The following is a 14,720-nucleotide window of genomic DNA, read 5'->3' on the forward strand; positions in this document are numbered from 1 at the left end:
AAAAAAAAAAAAAAAAAAAAAAACATAGTATTGGGGGAAGAATTCAGTCACCCAGTAGACCCCCCTTTTATAAATTTAAAAGCCAGTGTCAATCTCCCATGTTCTGGAAGTCAAAAGAACCAACGCCATCTTCAGAGTAACTGTGGCGGGAAAGGCCCACAGGAGCGGCCACACACAGGGTCACGCCCACGGCCAGAGGCTGTGTCCACGGCCAGAGAAGGCCTCCAAGCAAGACCGACAGGACCAGGCCTGTGCACTCAGCCACGAGACAAGGCCACACTTCTCAGGAGCCAGAATGGAAAGAGAATCAACAGAACTTCCAGATAAAACTCTTCCAAAAAAAAACCTGAAGAAATAACATCTGAAGACATAGCAGACGACAGCAAGAGCGCGCGGGCCCTCGGGCCCACGGAACTGCGCCGAGCCGGCACTGACGGCAAGCCAGGGAGAGCACCGGCGCACCGCGTGTCCTCCTTCAAGTAAAGCGTGCCGTTTCCGCCTCAATTTCATTACAGTAGATTCTGTGAAGTTAATGATTCATAAACCAAAAATTAAAGAGTCCACATCAAGAAAAAGCAGATTACCTGGCACACACAATGAACCGGCAGCACAAAACCCCCAGCAAAGCCCAACCCAGCAGCCCCTCGGGGACGAGCTCCCGCAGGGCTGGGGCAGTCCTGGGGCAGTCCGGAGGGCCCTGAAGCCTCTCCACGCTCGCTCGCGGCCGGCCCCGCCCAGAGGGGCCCCACTCGCTCCCTCTGGCTAGCCGAGTTGCAGAGTCACAGAGATGGCGCCCCACCCTGGCGTGGGCCCTGAAGCCCAGCCCAAGCTCCCGTCTGTCAGGAACCTGAGTGCTCGGCCCACATTCTGCTTCCCAAAAATGACAAGTGCTCATGTCAGGGGCAATCAGCTATCTTTAAAAGACTTATTTGCTTTTCTTTCCCCCAAGTACAATCTTTAAGCACTTTTAAAACCATTTCGGACATTTGCACAGCACCAAGTTCAGACGCCCTGGGGACAGAACCGCCACTCCACCCCCAGCGCCGGCTCTCGGAAACGTGGCTCGGCCCCGACAGTGACACCATTGCCTCTTCAACTTCCACGCAGCCCTCTTAAGGCGAAGTATTTCTCACGTATTTATTACCTCTTCGGGGAGTCTCTTCCCCACGCGGAAGGCCACCGGGAGCAGAGTCCTGGCCTGTGCCCAGCCGCTGGTCCTGCTGCTGCTGCAGCTGTCTGATCATTCCGTCAAGAACACTGGCCTCGGGGCTCCGCTCGCCACTGTCGCTGGTTTGCAGGCTTATAATCTGTTCGATGACCTCCCCGTCACCTGCACACACAGTGAGTGTAAGTACTCTGTGCAAACAAGGGGGACTGCCAGCATACTATAGTTAAAAATGACCTCAGCAATTGTCACTCTTGGTTTTTAAAAACTGACCCATGAAAGCTATCCCATATATTCATAATGAAATGGGTCAGAAAAAGATCCAAAACAAAACCCTTCAAGTACTCAATACCACATAACCTCAACAGAGCCTCTAAAACCCCCTAAAATGTTCCTTCCTATGGAAACACACTTCAGTGGTGATTCGATTATGTTGTGTTCTAGACAGGGAACTATGAACTATCACCGCCACAAGCTGAGTCCACCCCCGGCCAGGGAGTGACCCACAGGGCGCAGCAGAGCCTCAGCAATGCGTTTCCACACATCTGCCTGTTCTGCGCCTCACTGTCTCTGGGGAGTCTGCTGACCACCCCCCACCTCTGGCCTACACCCCAGTTCACAAGGTTTCTGAAGCAGATCAACAGTGCAAACTTCATTTCTTCTCCAGTGCCTTAAGGAGAAAAGAAAGAGGCAGCATGCCCTTCTAGGCCTTCAACACTTACAGCCCAGCTCCCCTGGGGGGCCCCGAGCGGAAGCCTGGAGAGGCCTCTACCAGCCCCAGGAACCACACGTCGGAATTACACGCCCTCCCAGGTGTGCAGTGGCAACACCAGTACCTGAGTCTGTCAAGTGCGACATCAGATGTTTTAAATCTCTTTGTTTTTTACTCTTCAAGTACTGTATTTTTATAGATACTACACAGCTCCGGAGTTAGTATTCACAGACGCAAAGATGAAAGCGTTGTGGGGCCTGTGAACTTTATCTGCACATGCGCATCCGTTCTCAGGTGTCACCTGCACCTGCTTGAATGTGGGATGGGCTCCGTACAAACGTGCTGCACACGGACCACCACAGCTGCACCTGCTTCTCCAGAGCCCCATGAACCGAAACTAACTGGCTATTAAGCAAAAGAATACAAAGCTACAAACTCGCCTCCATCGTGACAGACTTAAAAGCTGAAAAATATGGTGTCACCAGAGGGAAAATAGGTCCATCCTACTACTTAACTTCCCTTTGATCTCACTGGTAACATCTCTGTTTTACTATGGAAAATCAGTGAAGAGCAGCTTAGAAAACAAAATGAAATAAACTCAGACACATGTTCTTTAAAAATCACAATTTTTCTTAATAATACCAAGCTTAGAAAAGCAAAATGAAATAAACTCAGACACGTGTTCTTTAACAATCACAATTTTTCTTAATAATACCGAGCAACTATATACCAGAGACAATTTTTGGGGATTTTGGAGTGGGGATCAAAAATGGGGGGGGAGGAGTGCACTGGACTGTGGTGATGGCACAGGGTGATCTGGTGATGGGAAGCCCCTGGGGATTGCAACTGAGATGGGAAAAGGCACAAAATGGTGTCAGAATAAAGTATGACATTATTTTAAAAGTAAATAATCATAATTTTCTTGCCACTCAAACTGTGCTAAGAAAGCAAAAGTAGAGCCCTAATCTAAAAGGGTAAGGGCTTCCTCCTAAGAGGGCACAATGTAAAACTCCTAAGACGCACAATAACAGACCAAAAGGAAAGAAGCGGAAGAGACTTGTAACCCCGTTACCTCAGTGCAGGTGCCTGTTCTCCCAGCAGACACCTGCTAGTGTGTGAGTCCTGCAGGGACCGTGTCTACTGGGCGCAGCCACTGCCTGGACACGGAGAAGGCCGGCAGGAGGGCCGAGTACCTCCCGCCACCAGCAGCACAACCAAGCCATCTGGGACGGGGCTTCAGGCAACGTGACCCCGAAACAGGTAACGGAGCCCGGCCTGGACACAGCGACCAGCCTCTGCCTCTGTACGGGGAGCCCAAACTGCACCCAAAGGTCCCAGAATTGAGGCGACAAAGGTCAATGGGGGAGGCAGGGTGCGAGCATGCAGGAAGGACATCAGAGGATGGGCTGCACGGACGCTGAGGGCGGCCCTGAGGCTGAGCCATTCCACGGGCTGGCAGGCCACGCGCGTGCACCGCGTCACACCTGCAGGCCAGGATGTGAGCAGGCAGTGTGTCGAGCCACTCCCAGGCCGCCACAAAGCTGGCAAGTCACAGCCACCAGCCAGCAAGGAGACTTCAGAATACCCGGCACAACTGTTCAGTGCAGGCCTCAAATTTTAACATTCAGCGACTTAAGAATGCGGGGTAGAGCAGCGAGGCCACGACAGCGGCTAGGAGTCGGGGGCGGGGCCTTCACATGGACCAGTGTCCTGGCCTCACGACCCCTGGCTCGTGCGCCATCAGTGCAAACGCAAACATAAAAGGTGAGTGTTGCTTCCCCTCTTATTAGGAAGACAGCTGTCACCTCTAAAATCCTATGAAAAGATCATGGAAAAAACAACAGGTTTACAAAGCGCAATTCCTCCCCTAGGCCACTCACTAAAAGTAAGACAAAAAGGTATCTTTAGTAAAATATTAGTAGACATTAACATGAAACATTAAAAGAGAATCAATTTCAACAAGAAGGAAAAAGCAAAGAATAGAAAGAATAAAGAGAAAACTGGGCCTCTAGTGGCACAGGTCAGGACGCAGCACTGCAGCTGGCCACAGCAGCCTCAGTGACAGTTCCATCCCCCACCTGGAGGTGACCACATGACACGGCAGCCCCCTCCTCTCTCCCGCTGCCCCCCTCAGCACGTGCCTTTCAGTCCGTCTGCCTGTTCTGCTCCCCACTCTGTGTCTGGTGCAGCCTCTGGCATGGACCCCAGTTCTATATGCATAAATGAATCTTTAAAAAAAAACTAAACTAAATTTTAATATGCAGTCTCAAACTGACATCTTCAACAGGATTTTTTTATTATTATTATAACAGTTTATTTTTGCATCATTTTGTGCCTTTTCCCATCTCAGTTGTCATCTCCGTGGGCTTGCCATCACCAAATCCCCCACCACAGTCCACCACCACCACAGTCCACCCACCGGTTTTTGATCCCATTTCCCACTCCACCCCCGTAAAATGTCTCTGGTATCCAGTTACTCGTTAGTATTACTATTATTTTACCACTGGCCCTTTATACTCCTGCTATGAGAGAAACCATCCGGTATTTTTCCTTTTCTTTCTGGCTTACTTCACTAAGCATGATCTTTTCCAGCTCCATCCATGTTGCTGCAAAAGGCAGGTGTTCGTTTTTTTTTGATTGTTGAGTAATACTCCATAGTGTATACGGACCACATCTTTTTAATGCAATCTACTTTTGGGTATCTAGGCTATGGGTATCTTTTAATGCAATCTACTTTTGGGTATCTAGGCTGTTTCCATGTCTTTCTAATTGTAAATAAAGCAGCAATAAACATGGGATGCAGGCGTCTTTTTGAATCAGTGTTTTTGTGTCTTTTGGGTAGATACCCAGGAGTGGGATTGCTGGGTCCCATGGAAGCTCCATGTGTAGCAGTTTGAGGAACCTCCGAACAGTTTTCCATAGTGGTTGTACTAGTTTGCATTCCCACCAGCAGTGCAGGAGAGTTCCTTTTTCTCCACATCCTCGCCAACATTTGTTGTTGCTATTCAACAGATTTCTAATAAAAAAAAAAAGCTTTATCAGAGACCTCCCTGATGGAATAAGGGATTAAGTCTCAGAACTATGAAGCTGTCAGAGCCACTGCAACGTGAGTTCGATCCCCAGCCGGTGAGTGGCCCACACGATGCAGCAAACCTCTCCTGTCTCCCCTCAGCAATGTATTTCAGTCTATCTGCCTGTTCTGATCCCCAATGTCTTTAGGGACTCCTCTTACCCTCTGTGCCCCAGTTCTATACGCACAGGTAGATAAATCTTTTAAGAAAAAAAAATGCTGTATCGGGAACAGAGAAATGTTTGATTCAAACAGGCAAATGTCTGATGATAAACCAAAATGTAAGTCTGAAATAGCCTCATCTGATAATGACCATGGCTGTTCACGAGTGCCTGTGGTTCAGGGGAGGCAAATGGGCGCACGGTGCAGAGCTTCAACGGTCCGGAGAGTAGTACTACAGACACCGAATAAAGCAGTATCTAACATGCTAATAGCTGGTAATCTGAAAGTAGAAAACTACTGGATTATTCTTTATAGTTTTCGAATAAAAAAGTGAAAGCGGAAAACAACTTACTTGTTGCCACATAGCCGAGCTGTGGAACCAGATGTTCGTCCGCAGAGTTTTCCCGACCCGGCACTAATCTCTGGTACTTGGTAGGGTGAGGGTTCCCATCCACGTCGACCAAGAAGGGCGGTGGCATCAGGTGCGGGGCCTGCTGGGTTTGCTCATCCAAGACATAATTATTAGAGTCTCTGATCAGCGGCCGATAGTCCGTGTGGAAGAACATCTGATCGGGAATCTAGAAAAGGAGTTTACAGGTTGACATGTTAAGCCTTGCATATTCAACATAAACTAGAACTAGAAAAAAACAAAGAAATCAACGCATCTAGGCTATCTCCACAACGTTCTTCTCAACTACTGACCACACGCTGCAAGTACATAAAGATGAAAATGACCTTTTCGTACGGTTTGCTGCATCCAAAACCAAATATGAGGAGGTGCCCGTGGGAGTCTGTGCAGGCGAAGTGCTGTCCATCTGGGGAGAACTTACAGTCAAACACGGCGCCGTGTCCTTGTCCTTCGATCTAGGAACACAGGGGCACATGAGGGCCACGTTCACCTGGGCACTGCGACCCATCACCTGCTCTCATGCTGAAGGGGCCACAACACACCTCTCCGGTGGGAAAAACTTAAAGGAGTCAATTTTGCATGAAACACACACATCAACATTTGCAGACAAGTCACTTCAGGTGCACTAGTCCAGAAAACATCTTGAATGACACTGTGAAAATGACAGAATGACAGAACCAAGGATCTGGCCCCGCAAAGGGAAGACTTCACTCCTTCGAGCAGTGCGCAGCCCACGAGCTCTGCTTCCAGCCCCAGGCAGCTCTGGGCAAGCGCACAGGCCCAAGAAAGACCCAGGAGGGTCTTGGTGCCGCCCCACTTCCACTCCACTTCCCTCTCCCGTCCTGGCTCATCACCCTGGATCAGCGCTGCCAAACTGCAGTCCACAGGGCAGCACAATGCCCGTCTGTGGTCTGCGCCTGTAACTTCCCAACAGCTAAACCTTACATTTGCCACTAGAAAAATGAATCCTCTACCCACTAACTCTACATACTGCCTGAGGGTCACACCTGATCTGACCACACAGGAGTGGTGCAATTTACAAACTTGAGAAAACTTCACTGAGCAACAAAGGGCAGGCTAAGAAAAATAGTATGTCACAAACTTGCGTACTCTCATAATATAAAAAGGAAAAAGTATCAAAATGCTCCCCTTCCGTTTCTTCATTAAAACACAGAAAGAGGCCTCCCTGGTGGCACAAGGGGTCAGAGAGTAGCACTATGAAGCAGCCACTGCAGCATCAGTTGATCCTGCCCAGGGAGGGACCCCCAGGGCACAGCAGACCCCTTCAGTCTCCCCACTGCTCCCCTCAGCAGTGGACTTTGTGGATCTGCCTGTTCTGCTCCCCACGCTGTCTCTGGGGAATCCTCTCACCATCCACACTTCTGGCCTACACCCCAGTTCTGTATGCATAAATAAATAAATCTTTAGAAGAGAGAAAAATAAAACACAAAGATTCTCCCACATGGTCTTCAGGAAGAGCCACCTACAGCACAACCCACTGGCACCTTAGCTCCCTTTCCACCCCTCCTGGGGATACAGGTCCGAACACAGCAGAGGTGGGAAGGTGAATAAGAGCCCGCAGCTGGCATGGCCACACTGGTGGCAGCCACTCTCTTGGCACCAAAAACCTCATTATTTGCTGAAAAGGTTTTCCCAAACAGACTCAGGCCGTCCCCCAAGGCCTGCAGAGATGTCTGATGACTCCAGACAAAATGAAATCTGCACTGTGCCTGTAGAACAACTCAGTGTCACATTTCAGTTGACTGGCAGGGGCCCTGGTGGCCTAGCGGTTATGTCTCCGCACTATCACCCTGACTTCCATCCTGGGCCAGAGAGTTAAGCCTCATGGCGCAGCAGACCCTTCCTGTCTTACCCACCGCTCCCACAGCAGTGGTTTCAGTCAATCCACCTGTTCTGCTCACTTGTCTCTGGGGAATCCGCTCACCTCTGCATCTCTGGCCTGCACACCCTCGTTCTTCTATACAAAAAAAAGTAATAAAATAGAAAGAACCACACTATTAAAAAAGAAAGTTGACTGGCAAACACCACCTTCAAAGAGTATTTTAAATTATCGCCAACAGTGAGACAAATATGTAACACATACCTCCTATCACAAAGCAAAAGAAGGCTACATTATCATTTATCCTACTCCATCAAAATAAGTGGATTATGAAGAAACAGCAAACAAAACATATTTACAACATCGCCATCCAAAAAAGGGGGGGGGGGCGGGGGCAAGAAACAGAAGAAATACAAAAGGACCTTTGAAAATGAAAAGACAACTCGAGGCACAGACTTACTACGATGCCCAGTCCATAACTGCATTTTGGCCCAATGGGGTAAATTAGATATGTAATTGTTATCAGGATGACTTAAAAAATTTGAATATAAATCTGGACTAAGTGATGCTATTTTACCAACATGAAACTTGCTGATTTTAGTAGCTGTATTGTGGTTATGGGGAAGAATTACAAAGTATTTAAGAGACCCTAACTTAGCTCTGGAACAAGCATATTTAAAAAAAAAAAAAAAAAAAAAAAGAGGCTGAAAAAGCCGATGATGCTTGGTTCCAGAAAGACTTTACTGAGGATAAATTGTTTTAATTTGTTTTTGTATCAAATATTTCAATAAATTTAAACAAGGAAACAATAGTGTATAATCATAATTTTACACATTTGTGACACTTTCAAATGCGAGTTAACTTTTGAAAGTCTTTCCCTATGAATCAGCTACACAGAACCTTCACATGTGTATATAGGTATCCACGAATATACAGCTGTCAGATCTTTCTTAGGCTTTACACAGCCTAATTCCTAGAATTATAAACTGCCAACACATGCAGGCCAGTCTCCAGCTAACTTCACAACCAAGGTAGCATGCACACAAAGATATACTTCACTCACCATGTTAAAATAATGTTTCATCTTGGTGCCTTTTGTAATATCCCATATAAATATGCTGCCATCATGTCCTGCAGATAACATAATTCTGGAATCAAAGGGATGCGTCTCCAAAACAAACACTTCATCAGCATGTCCCTTTATTCAACAAAGTCACATAGTTAAGGCAAGTTTGCAAGTTTTAAGCTTAAAATTAAAACCCTGTGTGGTCACAGTACTTAAGGGTTCCTAAAAATATACTTACATTATATGTTAGTATGTATACAAACGTCTACTCATTTACCAATATGCTTAATAATTTTTCAAGACTAAAATTATGGCTCAAAAAAATCTTGACATTTTGATCTAAAAGCTACCTACCATCCTAAAACCTACATAAGGTTCTAACCATTGTTACTTCAATAAAGGATTTTTTAAAAACTACCTACCAATAAGTTATGAAGCAGCTGTCCAGTGTAAGAATCCCACACTTTGAGGACATGATCATTCACCGCGGTGACCACAATGCTATCGTTCTGATTCCAAGCTATCATTGTTACTTTGGGTTTCATAAACCTTTCCTCTTCCGAAGATAAGTCCCTAAGAACAAATTTCATTGGGGTGGTAGGTTACACAATGTGTAAAGTCCCTTATCAGCATCAAAACCCGAGTATTCCAGCTCACCCGCATCAGCTGCACGGAGGGCACTTCCCGTGGACCCTCCACACACAACGGGTGACAGACTGGGGCAATCCCAAGGCAGGGAAGGCCCAGAGCGGTTCAGCCAAATGAGTCAAGGCAATTTCAGGACAGCTTGCTGCTGGCGAATGCAAAGCTGTTCTCGCTCCTGACCCGAAGCCAAGAGTAATACTTTCAAGTCTTTCTCCAGAGTACGCACCAACTGGAGATGGACAGAAAGAGAATCCATCTTCTCACCCTCAAAGTCGAGAACGGTGCCTGACTCCCTCGGTCTGCTGAACCGTGAGTGACACATCTCAGTGCTCTACTACCTCGGTGCTGGTACTGCGGTAATTTACGACGACAGAGTTTTCCAGCCTTAAGAAAGGGGTGTACAGGGGGGCCCTCCCTGGTAGCGTGATGGGTTAAAGCGCAGCACTGCAAGCCAGCCGCAGCTGCCTTGGTGAGAATTCTATCCCCAGACCCGCAGCTGACCCACAGGGCGCCGCAGACCTCTCCTGACCTGCCTGCTGCTCCCCTCAGCAGCGTACTTCGTCCATCTGCCTGTTCTGCTCCCCACTCTGTCTCTGGGGAGTCCTCTCACCACCCCTGCACCTCTGGCCTGTGCCCCAGTTCTGTATGAATAAATGAGTCTTAAAAAAAAAAAAGTGCAGCACTATGAAGCCGGCTGCATCCGCTTCTGCATAAGTTCAATCCCCCACCCCAGGGTGACCCACAGGGCACAGCAGACCTCTCCTGACCTGCCCGCTGCTCCCCTCAGCAGCGTACTTCGTCGATTTGCCTGTTCTGCTCCCCACTCTGTCTCTGGTGAATCTTCTCACCGCCTCTGCACCTCTGCCCTGTACCCCAGTTCTGTATGCATAAATATATCAATCTTAAACAGAAAGTCCTGTCATATTTTTTTTTTTAAGGAGATGTACAACAAGGCCTTCTGGTGGCCTAGGGGTGAAGTCTCAGTGCAGTCACCACAGGCGGCCTGAGTACAACCCTCCCATCAGGCACAGCAGACCTCTCCTGTCTCCCCGCTGTTCCCCTCGGTGGGTTTCAGTAGATTCGCCTGTTTTGCACCACTGCGTCTCTGGGAAGTCCTCTTACCCCCTGCACCTCTAGCTGCACCCCAGTTCTTCTACACAAAAATAAATAAAATCTTAAAAAATAAATAAAGTGCTGTACAAAGGTTCTCTGTGAAGCAGTCATCAGCAGTAAATAGTGACTGTGGGAGACGCCTGCTACTTCTGAAATCAAGAACACACATCTCTACGAGGGCAGTGGCATTGTATTCAAGAGATGGCGAAATGGGCACGATGGGAAATGGCACTAGATTGAGTGTGCGTGAAACAACAGGGGTCACGGCAGCGAGACTGGTCAGGAGATGGCAGGGAAGAGACGGCCTGGCACAAAAGCAAAGACTCCAGGCTTCACTTGATGCTAAAAGGTGTCCTCTGCGAACGACCCCGGGTCCACTATCAGACAAGCTGCTGTCACCAAGCTGATGAGGCAAGATCAGAACACTGACACGAGGGCACTGACTCTGACACACAGAGAGCTCTTCTTTTCAAGATGGGAAAGAAGTAAAACCTCCCATGAGAAAAGGGGCCCCCGCCTCCCGAAGGAAGTCCAGGGAAAGCTCTCTCCAGGAAGAGCACCAGGCAGCCAGAAAGTTAGGCAGTTCCCAGGCTCCTTCGAGAAAGAGGAAGCTTCATTCATTCCTCCACATGGATGTTCCCATCTTGCCTCTGCTGGGGGACTACAGGTTCGAGGGTCCACACGCCCCTTCCTCCGAGCGCCTGAGGCTCGGCAGTCTCACTTCACACGGGGCTGCTTCTGTCATCGGGGTGTGGCATCAGGAAATAATGGTTAAGCTCAGCTGGTGAGCGAGGCTGATCACGTCCCACGCCACAGATCATCCCCAGGTACATTAAGGCGCTATTTATTTCGAACCCCAATTGTTTGGATCACAGCAGAGAATATAAGTCACCACTTGCTACAATCACTGAAAATAAGGCACATGAGGGATTCCAAGAGACAAAGCGTTAACATGTTCCTCAGAAAAAGGGTAAGATCTCAACTGGTGTAATTAAAATGATGGTATTGGCTAGAAAACACCGCTGAGCCTGCTCTAGAACTGTCGTATTTCATCTGAATTCCCAGCAATATTCAAAGACAGGTGCTCTCACTCCCCAGCAGATGGAAACAGACAAATGCTGAGCGACGCCCTCCAGTCTCCGCAGCTCTGAGCGTGTGCGCGGTGTAGGCAGGGCTCGGACATGCTCCGAGCACTTGTGCTGACTCCCCTGTCTACAAACCAAAACAGTTATGCACTTCAAATTCCTACCTAGCGTTTGCCTTGGGAAAGGACTACATTTACCTCAAAGACGCTCAGGAATCCCTGAGCCTGTGTCAGCTGGGCGAGAAGGCTGCAGCTGGAGCCCACAGACACCGGCAGGACTCAGCAAACGCACCCCGCTGGGCCGGGCGTTTCTGGATGGACACCGCAGTGTTCGCTTATTACGTGGTTCCCTGGGCTTAGCTACCAGTGACTTTTCAAGAAAATCCCATCAACAGAAAAGTAAAATGTCCACATTTACCATGTGTGAGTTATTTTTATAATTTCTCTTTTTAAATTATACGTGGCTGCAAATGGAACACCTGAAAGTCCATGTTTGGGGCAGCAGGACAGGATGGTCTTTCCTCCATAAACGTGAGGATTCTTTTTCCCATTCAATCATCTATGTATCAGACATGCAGGAAGCAGCCTTTCACTAAAAAGTTAGCTACCCCCACCCCCAGCAAAGCAGCCAGTCAACCAGGGAGCGAGAGCAAGCGCCAAGCGCACAGCCACTCCCGACGCTTACCCGGAGAGCCTGGCAGCCATATCCAGCAAAACGCTTCTCCACTCCAGCTGCTCACACCGCCAGATCCGCGCCGTGCCATCTCTGCTGCCGCTCAGGAACCTCAGAATAGTCAGAAAAAGGGCTCACACTCACACACGTGCCGCCACCGCCAACCGTCAAAACCACGTGCAAAATAATACTGAACATCGCTATCTTGGCTACGGGCAAAGCTACCGGTGCTCCTTCAGAAGTCAGACATTAGGACAGATAAGAATGGGCGAGCATCAGGTTCGCTATGATTTGCTTGGCCCTACAAAGTAAAGCACTTATCGAACTCAACAGCTTGTCAAACAAACTGCATTTTGAGAAGGCAACATACAAGAAGTACGGGGGGAATCAAAGATGTATGGGAAATTTACATAAGAGCAAAAAGTTCAAATTGACTCATGCTGGTCCCTGTGTGCAAATAACCCAGGAGCTGCAGTTCAGGAGAGGCGCCGAGGGCCAAGGGGCCCCCCCAGAGGGCACCTCAAACGGCTGGCTGGGGAGTTGCTTTTTTTGTAACTACTCACAAACCTAAAGGACTTCATTATCCTGACACCAATTTTTTTCTGGAAATCAACACTTAACAAATGTTGAGCTAAAGAGTAACCACTTTTGGTCTTAAGAGCCCAAAAACAACTCCACAAATCTGCGTCTGGTGCTTCCCCTGCCCAGACGCTTTCACTCCTGCAGCTGTCACATTACTAGAAGCCCCGTGACAGATGCTCTGCTGGGCAAGCGACCCTACAAGCAGCAGCCCGCCCACCCGGAAACAAAGACACTTAACTTACCGGTCGCCGTTGTTACAGAATTGAATACTATCAACTTTATCCTAAAGGGGAAAACACACACACACAGACGATCAGCTCAGGAAGTGAACAAACAAAAGCACTCAGCTTTAGGGCTGGTGAGCACTGGGCCCTCAGTCCTGTCCCGCAAACAGGGACTGGGCATTGAAGTGCAGAGTCTGTGACTCCAACAAGGCGACTAAGACGCTAGCGGAAAAGCTCTGCTTCTAAACGGGAGCTGCCTCTACAATTAATCACTAATGACAACTATGTCAACCTGGTATGTGTGCCAAGTAGTCAAAATATGAAGGCTCATTCAACTGAAAACAAACCACATTCACATGGGCGATAATGTGCAAAATGATGCTGCTTCTAAAGCTCTGTGAATCTTTTTCACTCATAGAAGTAACCGCCCAGCACTCTCTACGGGAGCAGCGCTGGCCGCCCGCTGGCCAGCAGCACAGTTCTGACGCTATCTGCCTTTGTCATGAACAGAACGGCCTCTGCTTCCACAAGGCTGGATAGTGTCCTGCACGTAAGCCACTCAGCTCAGCGTCATCACCAAGACTATGGGCTTCCGGCTGAAATGACCACAGGACAGATCAGCAGTATCAAGGTGCTGCCCGCTCGTCGATGACAGCCTTCACCTTTAAGTCAGCAACAGTCCACTTAGTAGCACTGGACTCTGTATCTCTGAGTATATTATTCAAAATAATCTATAGAATCTTGAAATGTGGGTACTTACAGTGTGGCTTTCAAGTTCTGCAACTTTTTCGGGTGCTTCAAACCCCAGAAAGTACATTCTGATTACATGATCAGTACTACCTGTGGCTAAAAACATACCACCTAAAAGAAAAACATTGCAGTTTAAATATGTAGTTTATAACGAATGCCTAAAACCAACCACAGTTCTATATTAAAATCTCTTAGACCAAAACTAAACTTACTTCATTAGATACATTTCTCTAACCCATTTTATATAAAGACCTTTTGAAATCAAGCTCATGAAATGTTGTAATTGAGAAGCAAAAGAAGGTCTCATCCCCAGTGCTGAATCCCAACCCTGGAAGTCTTTACTGACAGAACTACCTTGATATTCATAACCTGTTTCCAGAACACCAGATTCTACGTCAGTGAGGTGGTTGTGGAAAGCACCTAAAACTGGTGGGCAAACTGCTAGGGAACCAGCCATCTCATTGACGGGCTAGAACTTCCAGTCCCAGCCGACATCCAAGGAGGGGCTAGAGAGACTGTGCCTACTGACCAGCTACCCCGAGGAATCCAAAACAAAGGGGTCTGGAGAGCTCCCAGCGTACCACGGGAAGCTCAGGAGAGGCAGCGCACCCTCTGGTAGGTAAGTACGCTTTACTCTCTGGGCTTTTCCATGTGGCTGTTCTTGAATTTTGAGTTAAAATGTCTTAAGGTCCCTGCACTGCCTCTAGCGAATAATCAGCCCAGGGAGAGGGGAGTAGTGCAGATCTCTGATCTACAACCAGTCAGTCAGAATTGGAAGTCACAGCCTAGTCTGCAGTTTGGGGATTAGGAGGCCTGAGCCCTACGCCTCCCTGGTGGCGCAGGGGCCAATCTCAGCACCAGGAAGAGATCGCAGCCACTGCAGTGCCAGTTTGATCCCCAGCAGGGGGCGAACCCCAGGGCACGGCAGACCTCTCCTGTCCTGCCAGCTGCTCCCCTCATCAGTGCGTTCGTTTCTGTTAGTCTGCCTGTTCTACTGCCCACTCTGTCTCTGGTGAATCTCTGAGCAGCAACCCACACACACCACTGGTGTGTACCCCAGTTCTTGTATGTGTAAATAAATAAATCTTTTTAAAAAGATAAAACTGACAGCCCACTAATTGGGAAAACATTTTCTCACACAAAAGTAGCGATAAAGGACTGATCACAAAAATATATGGAGAACTGATGAAACTCAACAAAAATAAACAACCCCATCAAAAAATGG

The 14,720-nt window shown here is 48.2% G+C and overlaps 1 protein-coding gene across 1 annotated transcript in view; it reads right to left on the reverse strand.

The window, feature by feature from the left end:
• Positions 1 to 14,720, reverse strand: part of BRWD1 (bromodomain and WD repeat domain containing 1) — a gene marked incomplete at its 3' end in the record, with an annotated part of 68,059 nt that overhangs the window by 38,736 nt on the left and 14,603 nt on the right. Inside the window, exons 7-14 of the mRNA XM_012730916.1 lie at positions 13,506 to 13,606; positions 12,764 to 12,804; positions 11,952 to 12,050; positions 8,847 to 8,997; positions 8,422 to 8,556; positions 5,845 to 5,973; positions 5,462 to 5,687; positions 1,145 to 1,330 (exon numbers count right to left, since the gene is read on the reverse strand). Coding sequence (XP_012586370.1) covers positions 1,145 to 1,330; positions 5,462 to 5,687; positions 5,845 to 5,973; positions 8,422 to 8,556; positions 8,847 to 8,997; positions 11,952 to 12,050; positions 12,764 to 12,804; positions 13,506 to 13,606 — 1,068 coding nt within the window. The remainder of the gene's footprint in view (positions 1 to 1,144; positions 1,331 to 5,461; positions 5,688 to 5,844; positions 5,974 to 8,421; positions 8,557 to 8,846; positions 8,998 to 11,951; positions 12,051 to 12,763; positions 12,805 to 13,505; positions 13,607 to 14,720) is intronic.

The sequence above is a fragment of the Condylura cristata genome, unplaced genomic scaffold, assembly GCF_000260355.1.
Source record: "Condylura cristata isolate star-nosed mole 26May11 unplaced genomic scaffold, ConCri1.0 scaffold00003, whole genome shotgun sequence".
Lineage (NCBI taxonomy): Eukaryota > Metazoa > Chordata > Mammalia > Eulipotyphla > Talpidae > Condylura > Condylura cristata.